Source organism: Alternaria hordeiaustralica (genome assembly GCF_023758085.1).
Source record: "Alternaria hordeiaustralica strain BMP 2776 chromosome Unknown scaffold_3, whole genome shotgun sequence".
Taxonomy (NCBI): Eukaryota; Fungi; Ascomycota; class Dothideomycetes; order Pleosporales; family Pleosporaceae; genus Alternaria; species Alternaria hordeiaustralica.
The window spans coordinates 555,502-577,833 of NW_026056775.1; the positions used below are offsets into that span (position 1 = coordinate 555,502).

A 22,332-nucleotide genomic window follows, 5' to 3' on the forward strand; every position below is an offset into this window, starting at 1 on the left:
GCCCACAAGTGCGCCTATCGAAAGCGCGTGTAGTATGTATGAACCACGGGATCGCGCAGCCTCAATAGGGAAGTTGACTAGATCATCACCAGACACCCGATTGATGGGCAGGTCGTATTGTTGTGCGGTTCTTTTGTAGTTGAAGTCCAGTAAGCGCCCTGCAATGAAGCCACCAAGTATAACTCCGGCGCCGCCAGACAAGAAGCAAAGACTGACTGCCAGCGAGTTATACCCATACTGCTGGCCGTATATCAAGGGTATTGAAGCCTGAATGCAGTACCATACAGCATAAGGAGATGCGGCTGACCAGAGTGTGAGCACCGTATCGGCGTAGAAGATAAGGCGCACGGAAGAGAACGGGTTCGGAAAACTCCATACGCCTATCCCGTTCTTCCCGACGTTGACATCGCTGATGACTATCGTGGTGCTTGAGGCTTCCAAATCTTGCGACCGAGAATGTTTCAAGCAGGACCACCACGTCTTCCATATACTTTGGGGTTTGACTGCTCCGTTGCCCACGATATTCCTCCCAGTCTCTGGCATGGTCCATCCGATCATCATGAGCGAAGTTATCCCAAAGATGACGAGTGTCCAAAAGCACCACTGTGTTTGTCCTGTGGCTAAGACAATACCGCCACCCAACACTGGACCAAAACACGGCCCGAAGTTGGTAGAAGCAAGCATGGGTCCGAGAATCTTGCCTCGCTCCGCTGGTATGGAGATGTCTGCCACGACCGCGTACGCAAGTGACATGACAGCAGAACCGCCTATACTTTGGAGCGATCGCAGGACTATCAATGCAGCATAGCTGTGTTTGTTGAGTGCTAGGCCAAGGCTTGCTGCACAGTATATAGAGAATGTAATCAAGAATACTGGACGGCGGCCGAGACTATCGGACATTGGGCCAAAGAAGGCTGGCGATAATGCTTGTAGCACCAGATATAGCGTAATGGTAAGATCGATAGCGAATATTGACGCATTATATTGTTTGCTCAGATTTTCGATCAGCGGAAGGTAAATCGTAGCTGTGAGAGACGAAGCGAGTGTTAGATAACCGAGGAGATAAGTGAAGTAGATATGTTGGCGGCGATTAAACACGGTGAAGGCTTCAGCTGGCTGATCAGGTGTATGGCTGCTTTCTGGGGTCTTCTCATTCGACATTGTTCTGTGACTTTGAGTGGAAGGAAGGATAAACCGAGCTTGGCCAGTCAGGCGCGCCGGTGGTGTTGGTGGGGAGGCACCTTGTGATGCCACCCCACGCATGACGTTTTGCAGCCTCGCGTGCAGCCGTGCCGCAAACACAGCCTGGTCGTAGTGCGGGGTAAACCTCAACAATGTACATGCCGCATGTGTCAATTAAACCTGGACCTATTCATCTGCGTAAGCACGCGAATTGGTGAGAGAAGCACTGGAGTTTGCAATGACGCGACAGCACGTGCATTTTGACGCGCTAGAAGCTAGTGATGCAAGAAGGCCCGATTTGCCAGCCTCCTTCCTGTAATGACGCTCCTTCATCTTGCACACCTCGCAGGATCATACCTAGGTATGCTCAATTCTACAAAAAAATGGCAAGCAATCGCAAAAAGAGGATATGCAAAAACATACAACAGCGATTATTCGCTTGTGGTCACCCACTAAGCTACTAGTTCGCCGGTTAAAGGTTTGACGTGTGGAGAGCAAACGGGATCCAGTATACTCCTTTACCTGTGGTCGTATGTGGAAGAAGTGGCGCGGAAAGGACATCTATTGCCGATGCTTCATGGGAACTCTTTGCTAGTGGCCAATCTCCCCGCTACTAACTAGGTACCACCTTTAGCATCTACGACGAAACGTCCCTTGCACTCTCGAACCCCGAGCATCAGATCAGTGCGAACTCTTCCGCTTCGTCTTCTTTCCAGTCCACTTTCCCTCTACCCCATGGATCCATCCAGTCTTCAAGATAGCAAGTGCTGACCACTGTATATGTGTTCTTCTTGGGTACGCGCCGAAGCGCTACTGGATGCGAACAGCCATGTAAAACGCACAACAGATCCCCACTTCGAAGCCGACTTCCTGTCGCAAGACGTCCACCTTGTGTGATCCACAATTGTCTGCCTTTCATGACAGTGCCGATGTATTCGGCCAGTGTACGCTTTTCTGTGTCTCGATAATGGATCCGAGTTCGATCATAGTTGTCTCCTGCGTATTGTTGGAGTGGTCTCATCGCAAAGTCTCGGTATTGGTTTCTAACACGGTTGGCGAATTTTGCAGTAACCTCTGGAACGTATGATGATGGCTCACAATGACCTTCCGCGAGAAGTGCTGCCAATATCGACTCGAGTACTGGTAAAGGTACTTTTGGGTCGTAATGGCGAGAATCTGCCCATGTTTGCATGACTTTCAGTAGTAAGGGGATATAGGCGCGGTTGGTGTCTTCCTTAGAAGTCGCTATCTGGTAATCGATAGATACATCCACGACAGCTACGATTTTGCCATGGACCCCAAGACTATACCCGTGACATATTCCGTTCCATGGATAAGCCTCAACGCGTGTATTTGCACTTCCCGTACACACAGAGGATGGTAGAAAGGGTATGACTAGAGGCGGTGAGGTGAAGTCTGGAACCCAGGATGGTGTAGTCGTCGATGCCGTCTTCCTCGGTAAAGTCTCGAAGATATCGAGGCTTTTGGTTCCATCTATAATCGACCGTGCTGTGGCGACCAAGGCGTCTTGCAAAGAAGCCTCATACGACGGGTTTAGACAGATTCGGTCATCTTGGTTCAAACCGAAGAACGCATATATTTGATCATGAGCTGTGGACGTTCTAGCTCCAGCGCTTAATGAAGAGAGCACCTGGACTAATGGCATAGAGGATATGTTTGCTGATGTGTGTCTCTCTGCCCAGCGATGATACATCTCTTTCAGTACACCGTAGCGGGAAGTTGTATTCAGATCCTCGCGTTTCTGTAAAGACATTCTAACTGTCGTAGGATTCCAGAACCTCCATGCAGTTTTACACAATTTGTAAAGAGTTGGTAGCGAGACTGTTTCGCTCCGCTCGGGGTTCCTCAAAGAGCCCTGCAAGATGAAAGCGGATCTTCGTGGTAGGACTACTTCCTGGAAGACCCAAGCTCGAGAGAACCATGAAGTTCCGATGATTTCGTGACACAGAGCTAGCAAGTTTCTTTGTCTGAGCTTGCAGCTGACGAATGTTCTCATGAAGTAATCCATGTTTAATTTAAGGTCATGAGTCTGCCGTTGAAAATCGACATCTGCGCATTCCAGATCTTCGCAGAGTAAGAGAGTCGAGGTTAAATTGTCCAGCGTGAAGCATTGCCCTAATAATTCGGCTTTTAGTGAATGAATCTGTCCTAGCCACACCAGAACGCGTGCGCACCGAGAGTATATGCTGCCCATTATTGAGACCTGTTGCGCTCGCTCGAGAAGATCGTCTTGATTAATGCATATTTGGTCGATCCAGAGGTAGCCCGTAGAGCAATGTTCAGTGATGTGCGGCAAAGCTTCTTCCAAGGCTTTGGTAAGTCGAAGTGATGTGCCGTCCGCCAAACCAAGCAGCCCATTACGGCCTGGGGTACCCCAAACATATGACAAGGTCTCATACTTTGGAGCATCCTGGATGTTGGTAGTGATCAGGGAATACCGCCATCGCCGTTCTGCGCCGTTTACAGCTTCCTCGCGTGTTATCTGCAAAAGCCGTATGCTGTGCTGTGATCCCAATGGCTTGTAAGTATAGATCTGCGTCTGGATTTGTGTTTCTTGTGCAGCGAGGCCAAGGCGATGTATCCGAGAGAGCATAGCTCTAAATTGGTTGTACGAAGTATACGTAATCGTCCAACTTCGCGACGGCGACAACAATAGTTTGGGATGGTTATCAGCACATCACCGAGATTTGCGAGCATCTGGCGATGTTCAGAGTCAATGGACTTCCAATATGCCCTGCTTCCGACGGGTTGAAGGTCAGTCGCAACGAACATGCCAGAGCGAGGCCAAGCTGCATGTGCCAAGACGATAACAGCGCGCATAGCTTCTACGAGAATGGCGCGGGGCAGTGCTCGGTGAACGCGCCCCAAGCGGTGTAGCCCATCGCCTGCATGAGCCGCATCGTCGTTACTTCCCTATTGCTCCTCAGACCTCTTGTGAGGCTATGGGAACATCAGTTTACCACGGCCGGGCATGTCAAAAACCAAAGAAACGGCGCATTACTTCCGAACTGCGTGATCAACTCAAGTCAAGTGCTATTAACGCATGTCAGTGTTGTTGTGGCATTGCGCTCCATAGCCAGTCATTGTTCTAGCGCGTTTCGTGAACCGTTATGGCATTATAAGACTCGCCAGTCGTTAAATTATATGTACGTACAGGGTATCGCTTTTGATCATAAAAGAATTAAGATGCCGGACTCGGACTGTTGCGAGCTGGCGAAAGGAAATTCGAAGAAAGCGCAATCCGATACTTGGGGATGCGGTCAGGAGTAGGAGTAGGAGTAGAGGTCTTCTTGACGCCATTCGGAGGTGGATCAGCGATCTCTGCCTTCGCACTGTCGGAGGTGACCTTCGTCGGTGTGCTCTCCGTCTCGATCGTCGAGTCTTTTCTGCGCTGTTGCGGTGTCGGGGTGTCCGGCGTCAACGGCGGACTGTCTTTCGAGGCCTGCGGTGTAACGCGCTTGCCATTTGTGCCACCCTCTAGAACAAGATTCAGGTTCGCTGGCGTGCTCGCTGTAGATGATGCAGCAACAAGGTCATCGGAAGAGCGTTTTGTCTGCGAGAAGTGTGGCGACGTGATAATGTGAGCGTGTGGGAAGCCAAAGCCTTCGAGCTTAGCTGCCATTGCTTGGTTGTATTCTTGCAGATTGTTCGTCTCGGTAGCCGTTGTGGAGGGGATGCTGAAATCGTCATGGGTTTCATGAATGGTAGTGATTCGCGAATTGCCATTCGCGACAGCTTCGTGCGACACAGTCGGGCCCTTCCATTCGGGATGGGGTATGCGTCCGATGACATTCAGCCTGCCCGTCCCTAGTTTCGCCCATTCCCAGATGCCTCGACGCGTCGGTGATCGCTGTGGTGGCTGCACCGGTCCTCCCTCTAGCTCCCTCAATGCTTGATCTTCAAGCTGGCTATTCTGGTGTGGGTGAGACGCGTCGTCTGAGCTTCGGCGGCGCTCTTCTAGGACTGGGCGTGACCTCTGTATCTCCGTTCCACTGCTTTGAGCCCGCTCCAGGCGTCTTCTCTCCGGCGGCGTCACTCTGCGCAGCTTTTCCCTGTCCTTCTCCCTCTCGCGAATCGCGTCGAGATTGGGTGCTTGACTGGCGACTGCCATCTCCGTCGATGTGCCAACCGTCGAGCTCGCCGGACTTGTCAGGCGACGGCGGAGAGGACCGGCGCTTCCCTCTTGTGGGCGAGCTTGCAGGGGATGAGGCGGGCGAGGCGTCTTCGGGGGAGGAGGGCGGGGAGGGCGGTTGTGCTGGTCGGAGCTTATGTAGGGGACTGATTTGGCGGATGACAGGCCGGCTTTCTTCTTTGCTGGTTAATGGACGTTATTACGCGTTTTTGACAGCAGTGAGATGGCTGATAGGGTGCTGAGTGGGCTTGGGAGAGGTCGGAGTCACACACCTTGCTTCCCTTTGCCCTTGCCCTTTGTGTGGCAGTTCGGGCCAGCTTCGTGGTCATGGTAGTCGCACTCATGACCCTCATCTGTTGGATCGTCGAACAGCATGCCGCCAGTGCCTGACCTGATGGCTTTGACCAGATCGATGGCGAAGTCGGGATTGTTTTCGAAGCACTCGCGATAGGTTTCGACGTCGCGCTCACTACCAGGATCCATGATCTGGCGGGCCGCGATGCGCGTCATGAGCGTGCGGAAGGGCGACCCTGTCGGACTCTTGCGATAGATGTCATCAATCTCGTCAGCGTCAGGTACTAGCTCGGCCTCATTTAGGCCTTTTCTGTACTGATCCATCGCGACGTTCTTCAGTTGAAGCATGTCAAAGCGATCGCACAGCAGATAGAGTCTGTGACAGCTCACAGCATACTCATACTTCTGGTTGGCGTCGGCCATGTCAGAGACATCGTCGAGGCTGCCCTGGTATAGCCACTTCACCAGCAGCTCGAAGCCGGCAGGGTTGTAATCGGGAAGATCGAGGCGATCTTTCCTAGTGTGGCCGTCGGCATCGCCTAGCAGCTCGTTCTCGAGGGTTTCGGAGTGGTGGCATAGCAGATTGCGATGCAGCGACCAGTGGCGCTTGGACTCGCCTACGTAGACGTCGATCATAGGGCCGGAGAGAAGTCTATCGCGTTGTAGCTTAGCTTTGGCCCGCACATGGAGGCGATGAGAGTAGAGACGGTGGGTGAGAGCCGGGCGCACCGCGATGCATCGCGACGGCGCTTCGGGTCTTTGCGCCAGCGCCAATTGCGGTGCATCGGCAGGCGGCGCATTCTCCATGAAGTCATCCTCCTTTTCCCGCGATGTCTGCGATTGCGATGCACCCGCCTCGTCACCGTGGTCGAAGAAAGGATCGTCTACGTACTCAGCAAAAGTCGCGGCAGGCACGTCGCCAATGCTGCCAGAAGCCATGCGTGACCGTTTGGAACCCGGGATGGCAAAATCACGATGGTATTGTCGCAGAGTCTGCCACATGCAGCGCGGAGACAGCGCTCATGGATGCGCGATGGCTTATATGGGGGATAGTACGTGTCGCGATGCGGTGAGGGCTGTGAGGTGTCGTGGTGAGGTGTACCGTCCGTGTAGACGTGCTGGAGTGGAGACATCAAGGATGGCTGGGTGGCTCCTGCCCTGACGTCGTTGGCCCGCCCGGGGTAGCTTCCGCATTGCCTGGGCCCAGATCATCGCCGTCACTCCGGACCTGCATCTAACAAACATCAACTCAACATCTGGAATCTGCTTCCTCAACACCGCATCATGGTAACATGAAGTCTTGTTATTGCGCACGATGGCTGCGCAGAACGTAATCCCGCGTACTCTCGACATCGCCGCGCTAAGCACATGTGACGTTGCCTTTTTACCATAGCTCCCCATGCTAAAGCAGGCTCGTTAAACAGGGGATGCTCTCCTTGCCGCAGAACCGCTGTTTCCGGCGACGGCAAAGTTCTGCTAATCTGAGCCTGCAATTTGGCTTTTACATATCGGTAAACAATCCGGAGAGTACATATACAAATCGACTCATTGGTTCCCTCGGCACAGATGCTACAGCCCCTCATCCTCTGCAAGACTGACCCGTGGTTCATCGCTCCACGACCCAAACATCAACATCATATATTTCTAGCAATCTAGAGATATTTCATTCTTAACTCTACATTTCCGCCCCACCAACGTACACGTCAATCGCATCCTAACACACCATGCCACCCATGATCAGAGACAAAACATCGTTCGACGCGATCGTCGACCCTACCTCTTCTCAGAACACCCTTTCACTCAAGCGAATCTGGAGGAAAGCAATGCCTCGCGCAAATTCTTCGGCGAAGCGGTCGCCTGATGGGATTTCCAAAAAGCGAAAGCTTGCATTGTACTTGTTGCCGCGCCCTCCGATCAAGTATCTCGTCACAGACCTTGTCACAGACCCCAGGAACAGGATAGCGAAGTAACTTCAATACTGCTAAGATCGGCTCGCGATCTTCGAAGGATCATATGAGCCAATGAGAGACGCACTGCACACGCCAAGAACAGCAGCCGAGACTGCTGCCTGTTCAAGTCTTCTCACATCACAACCTTTGAACCATATGCGCTCTATTCCAACTCGACGGCATCGAACTCAATGGCCAGTTCGCGGTCATTAGAACCCTCGTTCGGCTGGGAACCTTCTGATCATTTCTTTCTAGTACGTCGGACTGCACTCTACGCCTTTTAGTCAGCACAGCGAGCATGAGCAAGCTCTATCGAATGCGACTGATCAAGAGCAAAAGGAGAAATGGGATCCAGAATCATCTCTACACCAAGACGAGCAAGAACGAAACATTATCAAAGCCTGGATCCACCTCGGTGAGCGTGGCCGTTCGGTAGGATCTACCTATCTCACTTTGTGGGCACGTCCGAATTTCATTTACTAACGCGCGTCTTGATCAGCTTTACCGCGAGCGATGCGACGATGTATCACTTCCTCAACACGTCCCTTCAAACCTGTCGGTCTTCGAGAAGCGCCGCAAAGTGACGGATTCAGGCAAATGGGATCGTGCTGCTGGTGCTATATGGATCCGGACATGGTATGGCAATGAAGCATCTAATGGGCAGAACCTGGGTGAAGAGATTGTTACACGCGCAAGTGCCGACGAGGCATATTCCCGACTATGGCAGAAAGTAACGTGCTGTCCGGAACACAACTACAACTTCGACGAAAACTTGTTTGGGCTTTTTGTATTCGACGACAACAATGCCGCATACGGAGTGGCGGCACGGGACGCCGATGACGAGGTCGGGCTGATGGATGATATACCACCGTTCATCTTAAGCGCTCTAGTCCGATGCCCCGACGCGATGGAAGGAAGCAATGTGACTCAGATGATAGGTGAGGAGTACGAAAATACCCATCAAACGTTGCTTGTAGCGGTTGCAGACCGCGAGGCCTGCGAAGAGGGATGGGTATTGCTGATTGCACTCAACCACAAGGGCCAAGCGTTGCACCGCCGTGTCAGATGCAAAGCTGCCAATGTCTCACTGCAGGTGTACTCTTTCAGGATGGGAGGCGACCCGTTGGATATCACGGAAAGCGAGGAGAACGTAGTCGACTACATGGATGCCAGTAGATCAGGCGATGGATGGGATGAAGATTGACATGTTTTCAATAACAAAAGAGCGTTGTCCGGTCTTCACATTGGGCTACAGGTTCTCAAAATACCACTTGGCCATTACTTGGCAATCTATTCGGAACCCGTTCATAGCGTACTCAAAGAGAAGGACACATGCTCCCCGTTGTCTAACCCATTCTTGACCACAATAACGCCATCTTGGTGTACAATCACGATATCGTGGCTCCGCCGTACCTTGGCGATAAGAGGCGAGTTGCCTGTGCGCCAAACCGATGGAACAAAGAAGTGCTTCTGGAATTGGTCGAGGACTTTGCGACCGCCTTCCCCGATCTGAACCGAGCAGACCCACCCCATCTTGGAAAGGAAAATAAGATGCCACCAATCGAACTTTTTCACCGTACCAATGATTCTCTCCACATCGGGTATATCAGCGACATCTCTAATGGAAGACCAGCGAGTATAGGACTTGCTACGACCGCCTCCGAAAGGATAAGAGAATGGGACATTGGGCGTAGCCGTTGGCGATAGAGGAATACCCAGGGTTGAAGATGGCTTGGGGTTCAAGAAGATAAGAGACTGTGTCGCGTTGTCAATTGACATATCAGGCGACGACGAGCCTCCGATATCAGTAGACTCGGGATCCAGAGTAGTCAGATCAAAGACGCGTATCTTGGTCATCATAGCGTCATTAGACTGAGGTCGCAGGCCCGGTACACTGTGCTGCACGGTTTGCGATCGCTGCAGAATGACCAGGTCATCGCCTTCGCTTGAGACAGAAATGGCATCCGCGTCGGCTTGTTCCCCAGACATGCGCCTCTCGATCTCGATCGGCACCACGGGGTTCTCAGAGGCAGCGATCTGGTGAAGGTCCTCCCATCTGAAAAGCCGCAAGATCTTGTCCTCAAAAAGAAGCAGTTGCGACGGAGCAGATGGTCGAACAAACCATTTCCAAGCTATGCGTTCTCGCCTGTCAAGTGACGCTACTTGCTCCTTGGTTGATAATGACCATATAGAGTCCGCCTCTGATGAGGAAACAAGTACGAACGAACCCTCAGGGTGGACGAGGATCTGTCGTATAATACAGCCTTGGCCTAACCTCGACTGGACCATCATCTCAGCGCTCCATTCTCTCCGTGTGCCAGTCGTGATTTTCATGATACAAAACTTTCCTGCAGAGTCTGCACTCGCTATCACACGCGCTCTAGGACTCCAGTCCATGCATGTAATACTAATGAAGGACCCACCATGCTTGTATAGGTTGCGCATAGTGTTCTCGGGGTCGTCGAGGTTGCAGGTATCGACACGTCCGTCGTTGCGCCCGCAGAAAGCCATACCACTTTGATCGCAACAGTGCAGGGTGGTTATGATAGCAGACTCGTTGACAACAGATTCAACAATGTCGTCTACTATTTGGTGCACAGATTCGCTAGGCTCGCTGGAGAGAGCTTCAGTGTCTTGCCCGAAGAGGACGAGTGGCTCCCAGACATTGGCTTGCGTACCCCGCGAATCCACGATGCGCAGGCTGTCGCTAGTGAAGGCGAGCGACGATACCGGATCTCCTTGTATATGTATGTTGTGGAGAGGTTGGAGCGTCTCGAAATCGAAAATCTTGATCCCGCCATTGCCGTCGCTTCCAGCAAAGGTTTTCTCGTTGCAAGAAATGGCCATCTTCGTGACGCATGTCGCAGTTGTGAGGAGCGGCTTGCAAGTCCTACTATCGAACTTGACCAGGATATCGTCCCAATATGACACCAGAAGTCGTGGGTTTGCAGAGCTGGTATTGAAGACTAGACAGTTGACGGTGTGGCCTCCCTTGTCATTCTTGTGCGTTGCCGGTCTCAAGCAAGCCCCGATACAGTGCTGCTTGTCCAGAGACCACAGCTGTACCGGCTTGCTTCGATAGACTATCGCAAGTGTTTGTTGTTCTGTAGATAGCCTGGCCGCAGATGGAGATGGTGCAAAGCCTGAGTCTGTGTCTTCAGAAAAAGCGTCAATCCAGGGGACCTGGTGTAGCGGTGAGCCATCGGAAATTCTGTAAGTCAGAACATGCTTGTCTCTGGTCGCTATTGTAACCGACGTTTCTGTCTCGTCGAAAGTCAAAGCTAGGGTTTGCGAATCGGTAGCGATGTGGAAGAGTTGAACGCCAGTCGCCGCATCCCATAGTCTTAGAAACCGCAAACCAGCTGAGGCGATGACTTTGGATGTGGAACCAAACTCCAGAACTGATACTGATTCTTCATGTCTCATACTCAGGAGTTGTTCGCACGTGGAGGTTCGATAGACATTGACCAAGCCGTCAGCCAACCCAACAGCGAATCGTTCGTCTCGAGAAGCAGCCACTGTCGCGTAGGTGTCATGATATGAGATGGAGCATATCCTATCCCCCCAACCTGCGTTCCACGCGCCTACTAGCTTGATGCCATCCTCAGCATATCCGAAGTGCCGGTATACAGCAGAGTCTCGAGGACAAAACGGCGGCACGAGTGTGTGGATGGCAGCGGGATCGCTCAGAAGATTGACGCCGAACTGTGTTACCAACCTAGGTAAGTCGACGGCCCAGGCATGTAGATCGCTTTGCAATAACGGAACATGCTCCATCCTGCGGTTGAGGTAGTTCGACAGGTGTCTTGAAGTTCGATTAAGACAGTCCAAATCTTTGAGATGGGCCACGTGCTCGATCCAGGAAAGCACGTTTGTTCTGAAGAACTTGTCTAACGTGTTGAACAGTTCGTTGGACTGGGAGGATGCTCGAAGAATGTGTTCGCTGAACCGTAAACATACGTAGTCAGTCATTGAAGTCTTGCTGTGCCCGCTCGTAGTGGAGCTACGCCGTCTCCTTGAATAACTCAATTCATCGCTCATCAGATGATTGAGGCAAGCCGATGCAATAAGACTGTGTCCTTCAGCATAGTCAATTCGAAAGTCTGAGTTCAGATCCGGATGAGTGAGGAAAGTGCGGGCTGTTTCGTGAACTAGCTGTACCCGCGACTGCACATCAATATCGAGGAAGTATCCACAAAGATATTGGAGACTGGTTCGTAGATCGCGTGCTATAGGACTTCCCAGAGTCAGCCTGATAGCATCCTTCATCTGGTTGACGGTCAAGGGATGCACAGCGCAGATTGCCCATGTAATTGTATGCTTTGCTGCGCTCTTTGACCTCAGGGACTCCATTTTCCGGATGTTGTGCGTGTATAGGTCATCCATTTCTTGAGGAATCTCGCATAGAACCTCGTGAACTTCTCCGACAGTGAAAACTTCCCGAAGCTGTTTAGTCACTAGCACGGTCCACAAGAAGCTACCGCCAGACATGCGAACAATCTTGTCAACCAATTTTTCTCTTTCTTGAGTTGTATTAACGGGGAAGGTGGCGGACCATTTCTGGACGTACGAGGAGATATCGGGCAACAAATCCTCTGGCGATATGTATTCTTGCACCAGAGGAAGCTGCACGAACAAATCATCCAATGCGGGATCTGGTCGACTGGTGACGAAGATCTTCAGTGGGATGTTTTCGTCGATCTTGGACAGTAGACTGAAACATTCATTTAATGTGCCCCTGTCGGCTGCCTCATCTAATGCATCAACCACCCAATAATGACTGCAGCGGTTGTGTGAGTTCCGCCCTGCATAGGAGCTGCAAAACACTTACGGGGTAGGGAATGTAACGTGAAACACACAGCTCGTGAAAACAGTGTTCCAGATGGTTCTCTGGTTGCGAGCATCGATGGGTGGACCTTTCTGTGAAAGCCGGAAAATCGCGCTACGAACGACAGGGTTGATCTGAGCCATCTGTAGCGCCATGGAGCGTAGAAAGCTGCTCACGTTGTTGTCGGTCTTATCACCTTTGTTGAAGAAGTAGTGACATACGGGGCTGTCTTGTAAGAACTCAATAACATAACTTGCGAGCATTGACTTCCCCGACGCCGGTGTCCCCTTCAGCCAGAAATAGCGAGGTGCTGGTGGCGACCGCCACTCCCGAAAACTGGTTCTGTTAGTGAGCCAGGAACCTGATCCAGTCATTCTTGTGTTATTGAGGGTTGAAAGCCTTTTGTCGTCTGATGCATCGATGGAGAGGTACTTAGCGATCTCCTCCATCTCGTTCGCCCTACTTTGATACAGCTCTGGTAAAGATAGCAGTACCGATGCATCGGGAGTTTTGATACCAATCTCCATACTTGAGAAATTCGATGGTGTTGTTTGCTTCTGCATTTCGAGCCTTATCTGATCGATTGTTGATGCCAGACGGTTTCTTAGAGACCTGTAATTTGAGTCCAATGTAGTCTCGAACTTGGCTAGATCGCGATGGTTCGCATTTAACAACTGGATGCGTTCTTCAGCGTAACCTATGACGGTCAGTATTAGATCCATGGCTATTATCGGCTAGCAGACCTAGAGTAGCGGATTCTTGATCGACGATCATTCCAACAGGAGGTGTGGGCTGAGACTCGTAGAATGTGTGCAAATGTATTCCCGCATAATGAATACGGAAGGAGTCGCTCAGAATACGTATGCTCTCTGACTTAGCTTGCAAACTGGATACGTACGCTCTTCGTCCACTTCCAGACAGGCGAAGGAAATTGTTTAAAACACCAGCGAGATTCGAGCCTCGGTGGGGAGTACCCAGGAAATACAACGAATGTAATCGGTTAGCGATGTCGCTGTAATCCGGATTAGTCTTAGATAAGACGCATGCTTTCTTGATCACTAAACCACCCATGCTGTGCCCTACAAGGATAATGCGACTATCCAGATTATTGATCTTTGGATCGCTCCTCAGGTCTTCGACTAAAGACTGACCGAAAGCATGGATGTCGACCGGACTCTTCAGCCAGGTGGCCCAATTCGCGTTGTATCCAAAGCTGTGGATACGGACTCCTTTGAAGTCTGGGTCTTTAGGTAACCACTCTTTTGGCCAAAAGTAATCGGCGTCTTGCTTGAGACACCATGTTGTGCTGGAACCACCGCCGAGACCATGCACAAAAACAAGGTCTGCGATGACTGCCGAAGTTTCGTCCGGTTCGTACACAGTATTTAGGCCAAATTCGTTCCGTGGCTTCTCGACTTTGGTCGTTGGTTTGCGACTAGAGAACGATTTGAAGCTGAATCTTCGGCCTATAGATAAGCCGAAAGATGCGATGCTGGCACTGCTGGTCTTCGCAGTTTTCCGCTTTTCGATGCTCTTATCGATGTCGGGGAGATCGCTGACATCCTGTAACATTGAATCAGTCGTTCATTTGAGACTAAAAGCTGTGGGCCTCTTACGTCATCCATCGCATGGACTTGATTAGAGAAAGTCGAGTTATCGTGCTGCCTGGACAAACAATGAGAACAGGTGGGTCTCTGAAGATGTGGAGCTGGCGAGATTGAGTGGAGTTGGAGATGAAAACAGGTCGCTAGAAGGTCAGGCTAGTGTACATGGGGCAATGCAGAGTCAGACTCTTCCCAAAAATGCAACCAATTAACCTATAAAGACATAACAAGATACGACAGCGGAGTGGAAATGGGTTTCAGCAAACAGCCGCAAAAGCAATGATGTTCCAAGCCACAGCCTGGTAGTGGGTCAGACCAATTGGTCAGCGCAACGATGTGTTGTCGCCTTCCTAATCGCGTGCAATCGAGGCGATACGAATGCGCATGAGTGGCGTGTGCCGGTGAGCGCCTGCAGAGCAGAGGACATTGGGTGGCAGCTGGGCAGCCATTCCTTCTCACCCGCATCCTGCATCCCTCACTGGCCAACCAATCGGGTTTAAAGCTCTATGTAACACCCGCTCTGTGGAACCTCGCCCCAAATAACGACCCCGCCGATGTCTCTCTTCATCCAGATTTAATACTCACTCAACCTTGTAAGGCCAAATCTTCTAGTCAGTGCCAGCCTTAAAACTATTGTCGACCCACATAGACCATCTCGAACTCGCTTCAAAGCATGACGGAAATTACGTGGATACCAGAGCCAACGAAACAACTTACGTCGCAGGCTATTGATGTAGACCAAGCCATCGTTGAACGTAAGTAAATCTCCCGAGTGCTGACAAGAACTGGACTGATCGCCACCAAGAGTTACCGCCGGGATGCAAAGTGATGGGAGCAAAATCACACGGCGCTAGCTTCTGGACACGCACTGCGCGTATCGATGTTCAACTAGCCGATGGAACCCCCAAGAAGTATTTCCTGAAGGTCTCCAGTGGGGAATTAGGCATGAGTATGCTAAGAGGAGAATACTATGGCGTCAAAACCTTGCATGAGTACACTCCAGGTACGCGACCTAGGTAGATGAACACTGACACAGCTCTGACTTTGAACATCGGTCTTTAGAAGGAATCCCACGTGCCATTGCTTGGGGCACATACGTATCTGATCCAAGCAAGCACTTCTATCTCGCTGAATTTATGGAGATGATCGAAGATCTCCCGGACATTCGTAAATTCTCTGCCATGCTTGCTAAACTCCATCACGACAGCATGGTGGACCCGAAAGCTCCGACGAAGTTCGGTTACCATGTCATGACCCACGAAGGAAGTATGTATCAGGATCTGACATGGAGTGAGACATGGGAGGAGCTCTACAGCCGCCGCTTTCAGTCCTTTGTCGACCAGGAGTTGGTATCGCAGGGCCCAAGTGAAGAGATTGAAAGACTGGTACTTGGTCTCAAAGAGAAGGTCATTCCTCGCCTTCTTCGACCCCTGAACACTCATGGTCGAAGTCTCAAACCCGTTGCACTCCATGGCAACATTTGGTGCGGTAACATGGGTACCAATGCAGCTACCGGTGACCCAGTATACTTTGACCCATCTGTATTTTGGGGTCATAATGAATGTAAGCAGCTACTCTATTGTTGAAGTTGTAATGGGACTGACGAGGTGATTTTCGATAAAAAAAAGACGATGTCGGTAGTATGGCCACCCCGCGCTACAAGCTCGGCCGGCAGTGGATGCGAGAATATCACAAGTTCTTTCCGATAACAGAACCCGAAGATGACTACGAGGATCGCAACCTTCTTTATGCTATGTAAGCAAACCAGCCAAGACCAATGTCTTTGCCGCTAACGTAACGAAGAAACGGACACTTTTGCGCCTCAGCCTTGTACTCGGACAACAGCAACTTTCGAAAGATGTACGCACCGACTATTCTTACCACGCACGAATCCACTGATATAAAGCAGGGCCATTGCGGATATGCAGCGAATTCTGGAAAAGTATCCGAACGGGTATCAGGGAGAATGAGACATGTGTTCGTAATTTCCGGCCTGTACAAACCAATGGCTGAAGACTTCCCATTTCTGCACTAAGTGTGATTTTGCATCTTACCTAGTGAACCGTCAACCCATTCCGGGCCAGTCTCCACCTTCGTCCAAATCTTAGCTCGATGAAGTAAAAGAAACCGGCAATGAGGCAAAACGAACTCATGATAACGAAGGTCCAGCCAAAACCTATAGAATCTATGAGGTATTGGAGAACGGCTATCATGACGGTAGAAAGGGCACAACGGACGATATTGGACGAAGCCTGAGCCGTTGCTGGCATGTCTTGATTGATATCAACCAGTAGAGTGTTGTTGATCTAAGACAGTTAGCGATGGGCTATCATGAACTGTAGCTGAGGGCTTTTACGTTGAAGCAAGTCTGGATAGAAAGGCCCGCAAAGAAAAGGCAGATCAGAGGTCCTGCAAGGTGCTAAGGCGTGTCAGCCAACGAATGAAACCCTTCGGGACGCCACTCTGCTCACTAGACGCTCATTGACCAGCCAGCCATAGACCAAGATGGAGGCAAAAGCACAAAAGACGGGCGCGAATGCGCTCCTCATACGAGCTTCTTCAATGGGAAAATTCAACAAATCATCCCCAGACATTTTAGTCACGGGCAAGCCATGGGCCTTCGCTACAATACGATAGTCTCGGTCTATCCACTTGCTGGAGATCAAAGTCGCAAGAATCGCGCCGACACCAAATGGAAGATATGACAGGCCGACTTGCCATTCTTTGAGATGGTAGACCTGCACAAAGGTTGTCGACAGTGATGTGTGAATGCAGCAGTAAACAGTGTACAAGAAACTTCCAGGCATAATGCTTACAGCCACGTCTTTGCGTGACAATACGCGAAGACTCATGATTGGATTCGGTATTCTCTTGACTTGAAGGGGTGGGGGCGGAGTACTCGGGCCGCGCTGGCCGTCCCATGGCCGCATGATACCTCTGATGATAGGCTCCAATAGCTTTGAAGGTTTGATACCGCCGTTCCCGATAATGCTCCGATTGGTCTCCGGTAAGGCGAGTAATAGTGTGACCAAACAAAAGCCGGACACGATGGCTAGAAATCCGAATATCCATCTCCAACCAGGACCGGAGGCAAATGCGCCACCTATGACCGGGCCCAGGCTTGGCGCGGTGGTGATCCTATCGAGTGTCAAAAGAAGCTGATCTAGAGTGTGACGCTGTGTAGCGATTTCACTCACCCAAATGAAACAGCAGATACAAAGGCCCCCCTCTCACTTGGTGCTGAGATGTCGGCGATAACACCATATGAGATGGAGAAAGCGCCTGATCTTGGTTCACAGTTGTCAGCTTGCTGCACATTCATGCTCGTCAAGAACCTGGCGGGGGCCACATGCCAGATATCCCTGCACTTTGCACCATGCGTAGCAGTAAGAGTGCCACAGCTGAGTGTTGCATTGCAAGCCCAACGTTCGCGGCGACATACAGCAGAAGGGTGACTGCGTAAACGGGTCGGCGTCCAAACATGTCAGCTGCATCTCCGACAACCGCGGGAGCGACGGCAGATACGACCAAGTAGGACGTGACGGTAAGGTTGATCATCGTAATCGACGAGTCCAGATCCTTGGCAACCATCGGAAGGGCAGGGTAATAAATGAAACTGCTCAGAGTCGAGAACCAGGCTGCCAGGGTGATCATAGCAACAATTCCGTATCGTTCGTTCTTTGTGAAAAGCGAGTATGGCACCGGTGAGTCTGCAGCTGACTCGTGCGGGTTCTGGTTTACTCCTGGTTTGTCTTGCCCGTCCGCTTCTCGGTTATCCGTATTACTTGGAGAAAACATGACGGTTGAAAAGAGAAGCTAAAGCTGATCCGTTGGGTTGAACAAGTCTGGATTCGAATGAGGTTGGTAGATCGCAGTTGGAAATCGATGACTATGCGACGTGTTTGAGAGTTAGGGTCGAGTACACCTAGGCAGTTTGCAGCTTCCGAAATTGTCTGCTCCCTGTGTAAGCTGCATGAGGGAGGTTTGAACCAAACAAATAGTGTGTCGATACCTAGTGCTTCAAACCCGCGGGCAGGTGGCACAGAAGCGGGGTTTGCAAACCTCAACCAATAGCAGTACGTGACATCGCTGACGCTGTGCATACTCGCACATTTGATTCACCGGAAAATGTACGTTCTTGATCTCGCAAACGCCTGCGCGTCCTGCCCAGTGCTCACTCCACAAATACAGATTGGCGTCCGCAGTGGATACCCCACTCTTGCTGGCATGTCGACCCACCAGCTCGAACCACTCTGATGCCACCCGCTTATTGGGAATTGCAAAGCGCGCCGAAAATCGATCAAAGCGACGTCGCGCTTGATGAGAACATCATCACAGGTAAGTCTACTTCCTCTCCGATGACAAGAGTTTCCCCTGGCGCTGTGGGGGCTGACACACCTGGGTACACTCCAGTACTGCCATCAAAGGCGAAAACTCAAATGTATCTGGGTCATGGCGCGAGCAATTGAAATACAGCAGCCCGTGCAGTTGTCGATATAGGTGTGAAAGAAGAGTCCTACTTTGTTAAACTGAGTTGTGGTACTGGACCGCCACTGCGCTATGCTCAACGCGATGTAGTCACAAGGCGACGCGACTGGTAGCGAATTGTTCCACGGTGAGTTCGAGAGGAGAAAGATGATCAACGATCTTGTCCCAGACTTTTCATCGAAACCTCTCTCGTAGGGTAAACGCAAAAACTGTGCAGTTGAACCAGCACTACATGTACGACTCGAATGTCATCGGCATCAGGTCTTCCAACTCCTATTGCCACGCGTAGTGCTCGTTGTTCAGCCACAATGGCCTCTCGTCACTGACACCGCCATCTGCATCGTACCAAAGAAGGCTAGCAATACTGTCGTTCTTCCGTTCTACAACCTCGAAATCAAGCCCACTTTGAGCAAGCATGTCTAGAACCAAGGGTGTAGGATCCCAGAGCTTGACGACATCGAGTTTCCATTCTTTGGCTTCGGCCTGGGCGGCCTGCAAAACCGCCCGAAGGTATACTGCCTGCTGCTCGTACATGGCAGGCTCAGGCAGTTTTGCTGCATCGGAAGATAGCCTTGTTGCAGTCTCATCGACCTCCATCACTAGCCGAAGTATGTATAGCACGTTGCGTGACGTACTTGCGTCAGGATGACTGTAATATCGATGCGTCCAAAGTGCCCATACTTGGCTGCCGTGCGGGCCAGCTATCGCTCCTTTCGCATTGGGTATCCGGTCAAAGAGGTGTTTCGTCGCAAACACCTCTTTGGATATGTGCCAGAGCATATGTTCAAGATCTGGGATGATCGTAAAACGAGTTTTCGCCTCCTGCGTGGGTATTGCCATGCGGGACCGAGCCAAGTCTTTGTCCCGCTTGCACAAATCTCCTATCTCTTCCTCGATAACTGGTGTAGCCGGCGAAGGCCACGCGATGGCGCAGGGTTGCAGCTCGATGTGCGAATTGGTGGAGTTTGGGAGCCAGCCTAGTTTCGCATAGAATTCTTTCCCAATGTCGGAATACAGCGTGCTTCCTACACATGGATATCCTTCTGCTTGCCACGTATGCAAGGTCCTCGCCAATTCACGCATCATGCGCGCCGCATACCCTCGGCCGCGGTACTCGCTCGGGGAGAAAACGCTGGCCACGCCATGCACAATGTTCTCGCTGATAGCGCCGCTCGTATCGCTCGTGAGTGAGCGTTTAGAGAAACTCTCGCAAGAACACAAGATTTGACGTTCATTGGGAGCTTGATCTTTGTGAACCAAGATCCACGCTGTCATGCCTCTATCCCGGGCTAAAGGAACCGTAGCGAGGAATTGTCCCTCTTCTAAGTATTTCGCGAGTGAAAGCGAGTCTTTCCATTCAGTGGATGTATTGGTGGAAATTGTCGTGCACTCTTCTTCGGTAGGGTGTCGGATGACGAGGTGGGGGCTATGCGAAGTCGGCAGGTCTTCTCTCGAGAGGTCGGCCATAGTACTTCGTAGAGGCTCGTTTGTGCGCGATGCGGAAGATGCAGTTGTGTAGCGTGTTAGTATGGTTTACTGGACATGCGCTTACAATGTAGGAGGGATGCCCTGAGTGCGGGGCTTTCAGCTACGTCCATGCCCAAGGCCATACTTAAGGCCGAGAGCGACGATGGCGGGATAATTTGAACAGGCCAAATATTCCATACTGAAGCAGCACCTAGTGTCGCAGCATGAAGTGTGGCTGATGATTCTGGGTGCGCGTAGGGGACGTGTCTTGCGAAGGGACCTCGGGGGCATCCCGAGAGCGCCTGGGCGAGTTGAGACGCGTGATTGACGCGCTAAGCAAGCACGTGATCATCGTCATCTCATGGGTCTCGCGCGTGTCTCCTGTCGCATGCGGCGCATGCCCGCGCAAGAGGACAGCCACGAGTGGGACCCTCCATTCCTTAACGACACTCTCCATCTCCCAACATGCACAACATGCGGTCACCATGCGCATGCACTGAGTAGTACAGGCAGCTTTACTCTTGTCAAGATGCCATTACCCAGTACCTTCGCCAACACCTCGGGAAGCATACATGCGCGCGCACGACCATGCCCAACAGCGACGGCAACAACAACGCTTCCAGCAGTAGAGGCTCGGGTTTATCAAGCGCAATAGCAGCGTTGTATACACCTAGCAGGCTAACGTCTAGCGTCTAGCCATCTCGTAATCACCTTCACTTGCCGGCCGACATCTCCACACCGAAGTACGACGATTATACAACTTCGAAGCCTCTATCACCCTGTTGTAACGCTATCTACTCCGCGCCAGCAATACGATACGATGTGAATCTCTATATGAGTCTCTGTCCTTGTTGTCTTCGACAGCTTCCAAGCTTGTTCGAACAAGATGCTGCTGCCGCTGCGTATGGTGGCAAGTCACACCGCAGACACGGCCACATGGAAACATAGTGGACGACGTCGTAACACTTGAAGAACATCGGAGAATGGGAAATATACTCCTGGCCTTAGGGGAACCAGGGAAAGCTAGCACACACGACAGTTGAACGCTAGGGGGAGACTAAAGGTAGTGCAGCCGCAAAGCATGAGGCAACCGTGCCTCTACGGGCCTTGAGAAACGTTACACATACGAGGCTTCGAGCACAGCATACAAAAAGGAAGATAATCTGAGGAACACGAACACAGGCAAACACGTCACTTCTAGAGATGCAATGTACATAGTTCTAGACAGAAGCCAGACAACGCTGGGCCTCTGGGGATAGATGGTTCTTGCGAGAGTGAAGTAGGGCGGTGCGGACGCGAGTCTGCACCGTGTCGGCTGTCTGCCGCGCCTGGCATCTGGGCACAGCTGCGCATTCGCAGCTGAAACTGTGTAGGTAGGTCTTAACCAACCACCCAACCAAACCCCGTACAAACCGGGCATTCGGACCAATTTGAGTACTCTTTGACATATTTGTTACCGCTGCAACTTCCACATGGGTTGGTGTACCTAGTGATCCATCCCTGCTGACAAGAGCCACATTCTCGTTGACCATAGCAGTTTGTGCATTCGTACTGATCAACCTGATACCCCTTTCCCTCACATCCTCCACACTCAACGTCCTGCTCTGTGGTACAATTAGGGCATTGTTTCGTATTGCCCATTGTCGAGTCTCGCTTTAGGGAAATGATGGGTTACAGCGGGCTATGCGAAGACAGGTGACTTGTTGAAGACTGGTGCCTGTGCTTGTTAGTTTCGAGCCTATCATAAACTGGTATTGGGTTGAACTGCTACGAACTCTCTCTCTCTGTTATGCGTCCCCTTGAAATGATAAGTGAAGTCCAAGATATAGGTCGCTATGAGACGTTGTACTCAAGTTTGTCTACGAGCCGGGAGATATATAGGTGTAGTCTTCAGCCATACTGACACCATTTAACTTCACGCCCCCGCCTTGGAATCAAAAATAGCCATAGATCGGCGATGAACATCACTGGTCGCTGCCCTTCTAATGGCGGAAGCTTTGCTGTTACACAGCATATGAAGCATGAGAAAGCACTGCAAGCTGACATGTTACCATATTAGTGGTCACAAGTACCGGTCAATGATATGCGCTGTCTGATTTATACTCAGCCTGTCACTGCTGTAAACCATACAATGCCTAGTACCCCTTCTCGGGACATACGGTGTTCTTGGCTCGCTAAACCTTCGATGCTTTTGACGGCCTGCTGGCCCTGATTCTGTGCAGCCTGTTGCGCCATCGCAATGTCATGACGCTGGCAGCCCACAGCTCCCTGGCCTTCTCCATCTTGGAGCGGCTCCACAAGCTCTGAAAGTCTTCACCATGCATGGCACCCCGATTACCCAAACTTTGATGTCCACGTATGTAATAG

At 51.3% G+C, this 22,332-nt stretch overlaps 3 protein-coding genes across 3 annotated transcripts; 1 reads left to right on the forward strand and 2 right to left on the reverse strand.

Moving 5' to 3' along the window:
• Positions 1-4,384: 4,384 nt before the first annotated feature.
• On the reverse strand, positions 4,385-6,982 carry J4E84_002352 (uncharacterized protein; the record flags this gene model as incomplete). The annotated part of the gene is made up of 3 exons (XM_049384977.1): positions 4,385-5,517; positions 5,608-6,622; positions 6,974-6,982. 3 exons carry the CDS (start codon positions 6,980-6,982, stop codon positions 4,385-4,387), a joined length of 2,157 nt encoding a protein of 718 aa, XP_049247000.1.
• Positions 6,983-8,883: 1,901 nt separating this feature from the next.
• Positions 8,884-13,978, reverse strand: J4E84_002353 (uncharacterized protein; the record flags this gene model as incomplete). The annotated part of the gene is made up of 3 exons (XM_049384978.1): positions 8,884-12,358; positions 12,410-13,103; positions 13,246-13,978. The coding sequence occupies 3 exons, from the start codon at positions 13,976-13,978 to the stop codon at positions 8,884-8,886; spliced, it is 4,902 nt and encodes a 1,633-aa protein (XP_049247001.1).
• Positions 13,979-14,683: 705 nt separating this feature from the next.
• J4E84_002354 (uncharacterized protein) lies at positions 14,684-15,596 on the forward strand (the record flags this gene model as incomplete). The annotated part of the gene is made up of 2 exons (XM_049384979.1): positions 14,684-14,765; positions 15,073-15,596. The coding sequence occupies 2 exons, from the start codon at positions 14,684-14,686 to the stop codon at positions 15,594-15,596; spliced, it is 606 nt and encodes a 201-aa protein (XP_049247002.1).
• Positions 15,597-22,332: the final 6,736 nt, after the last annotated feature.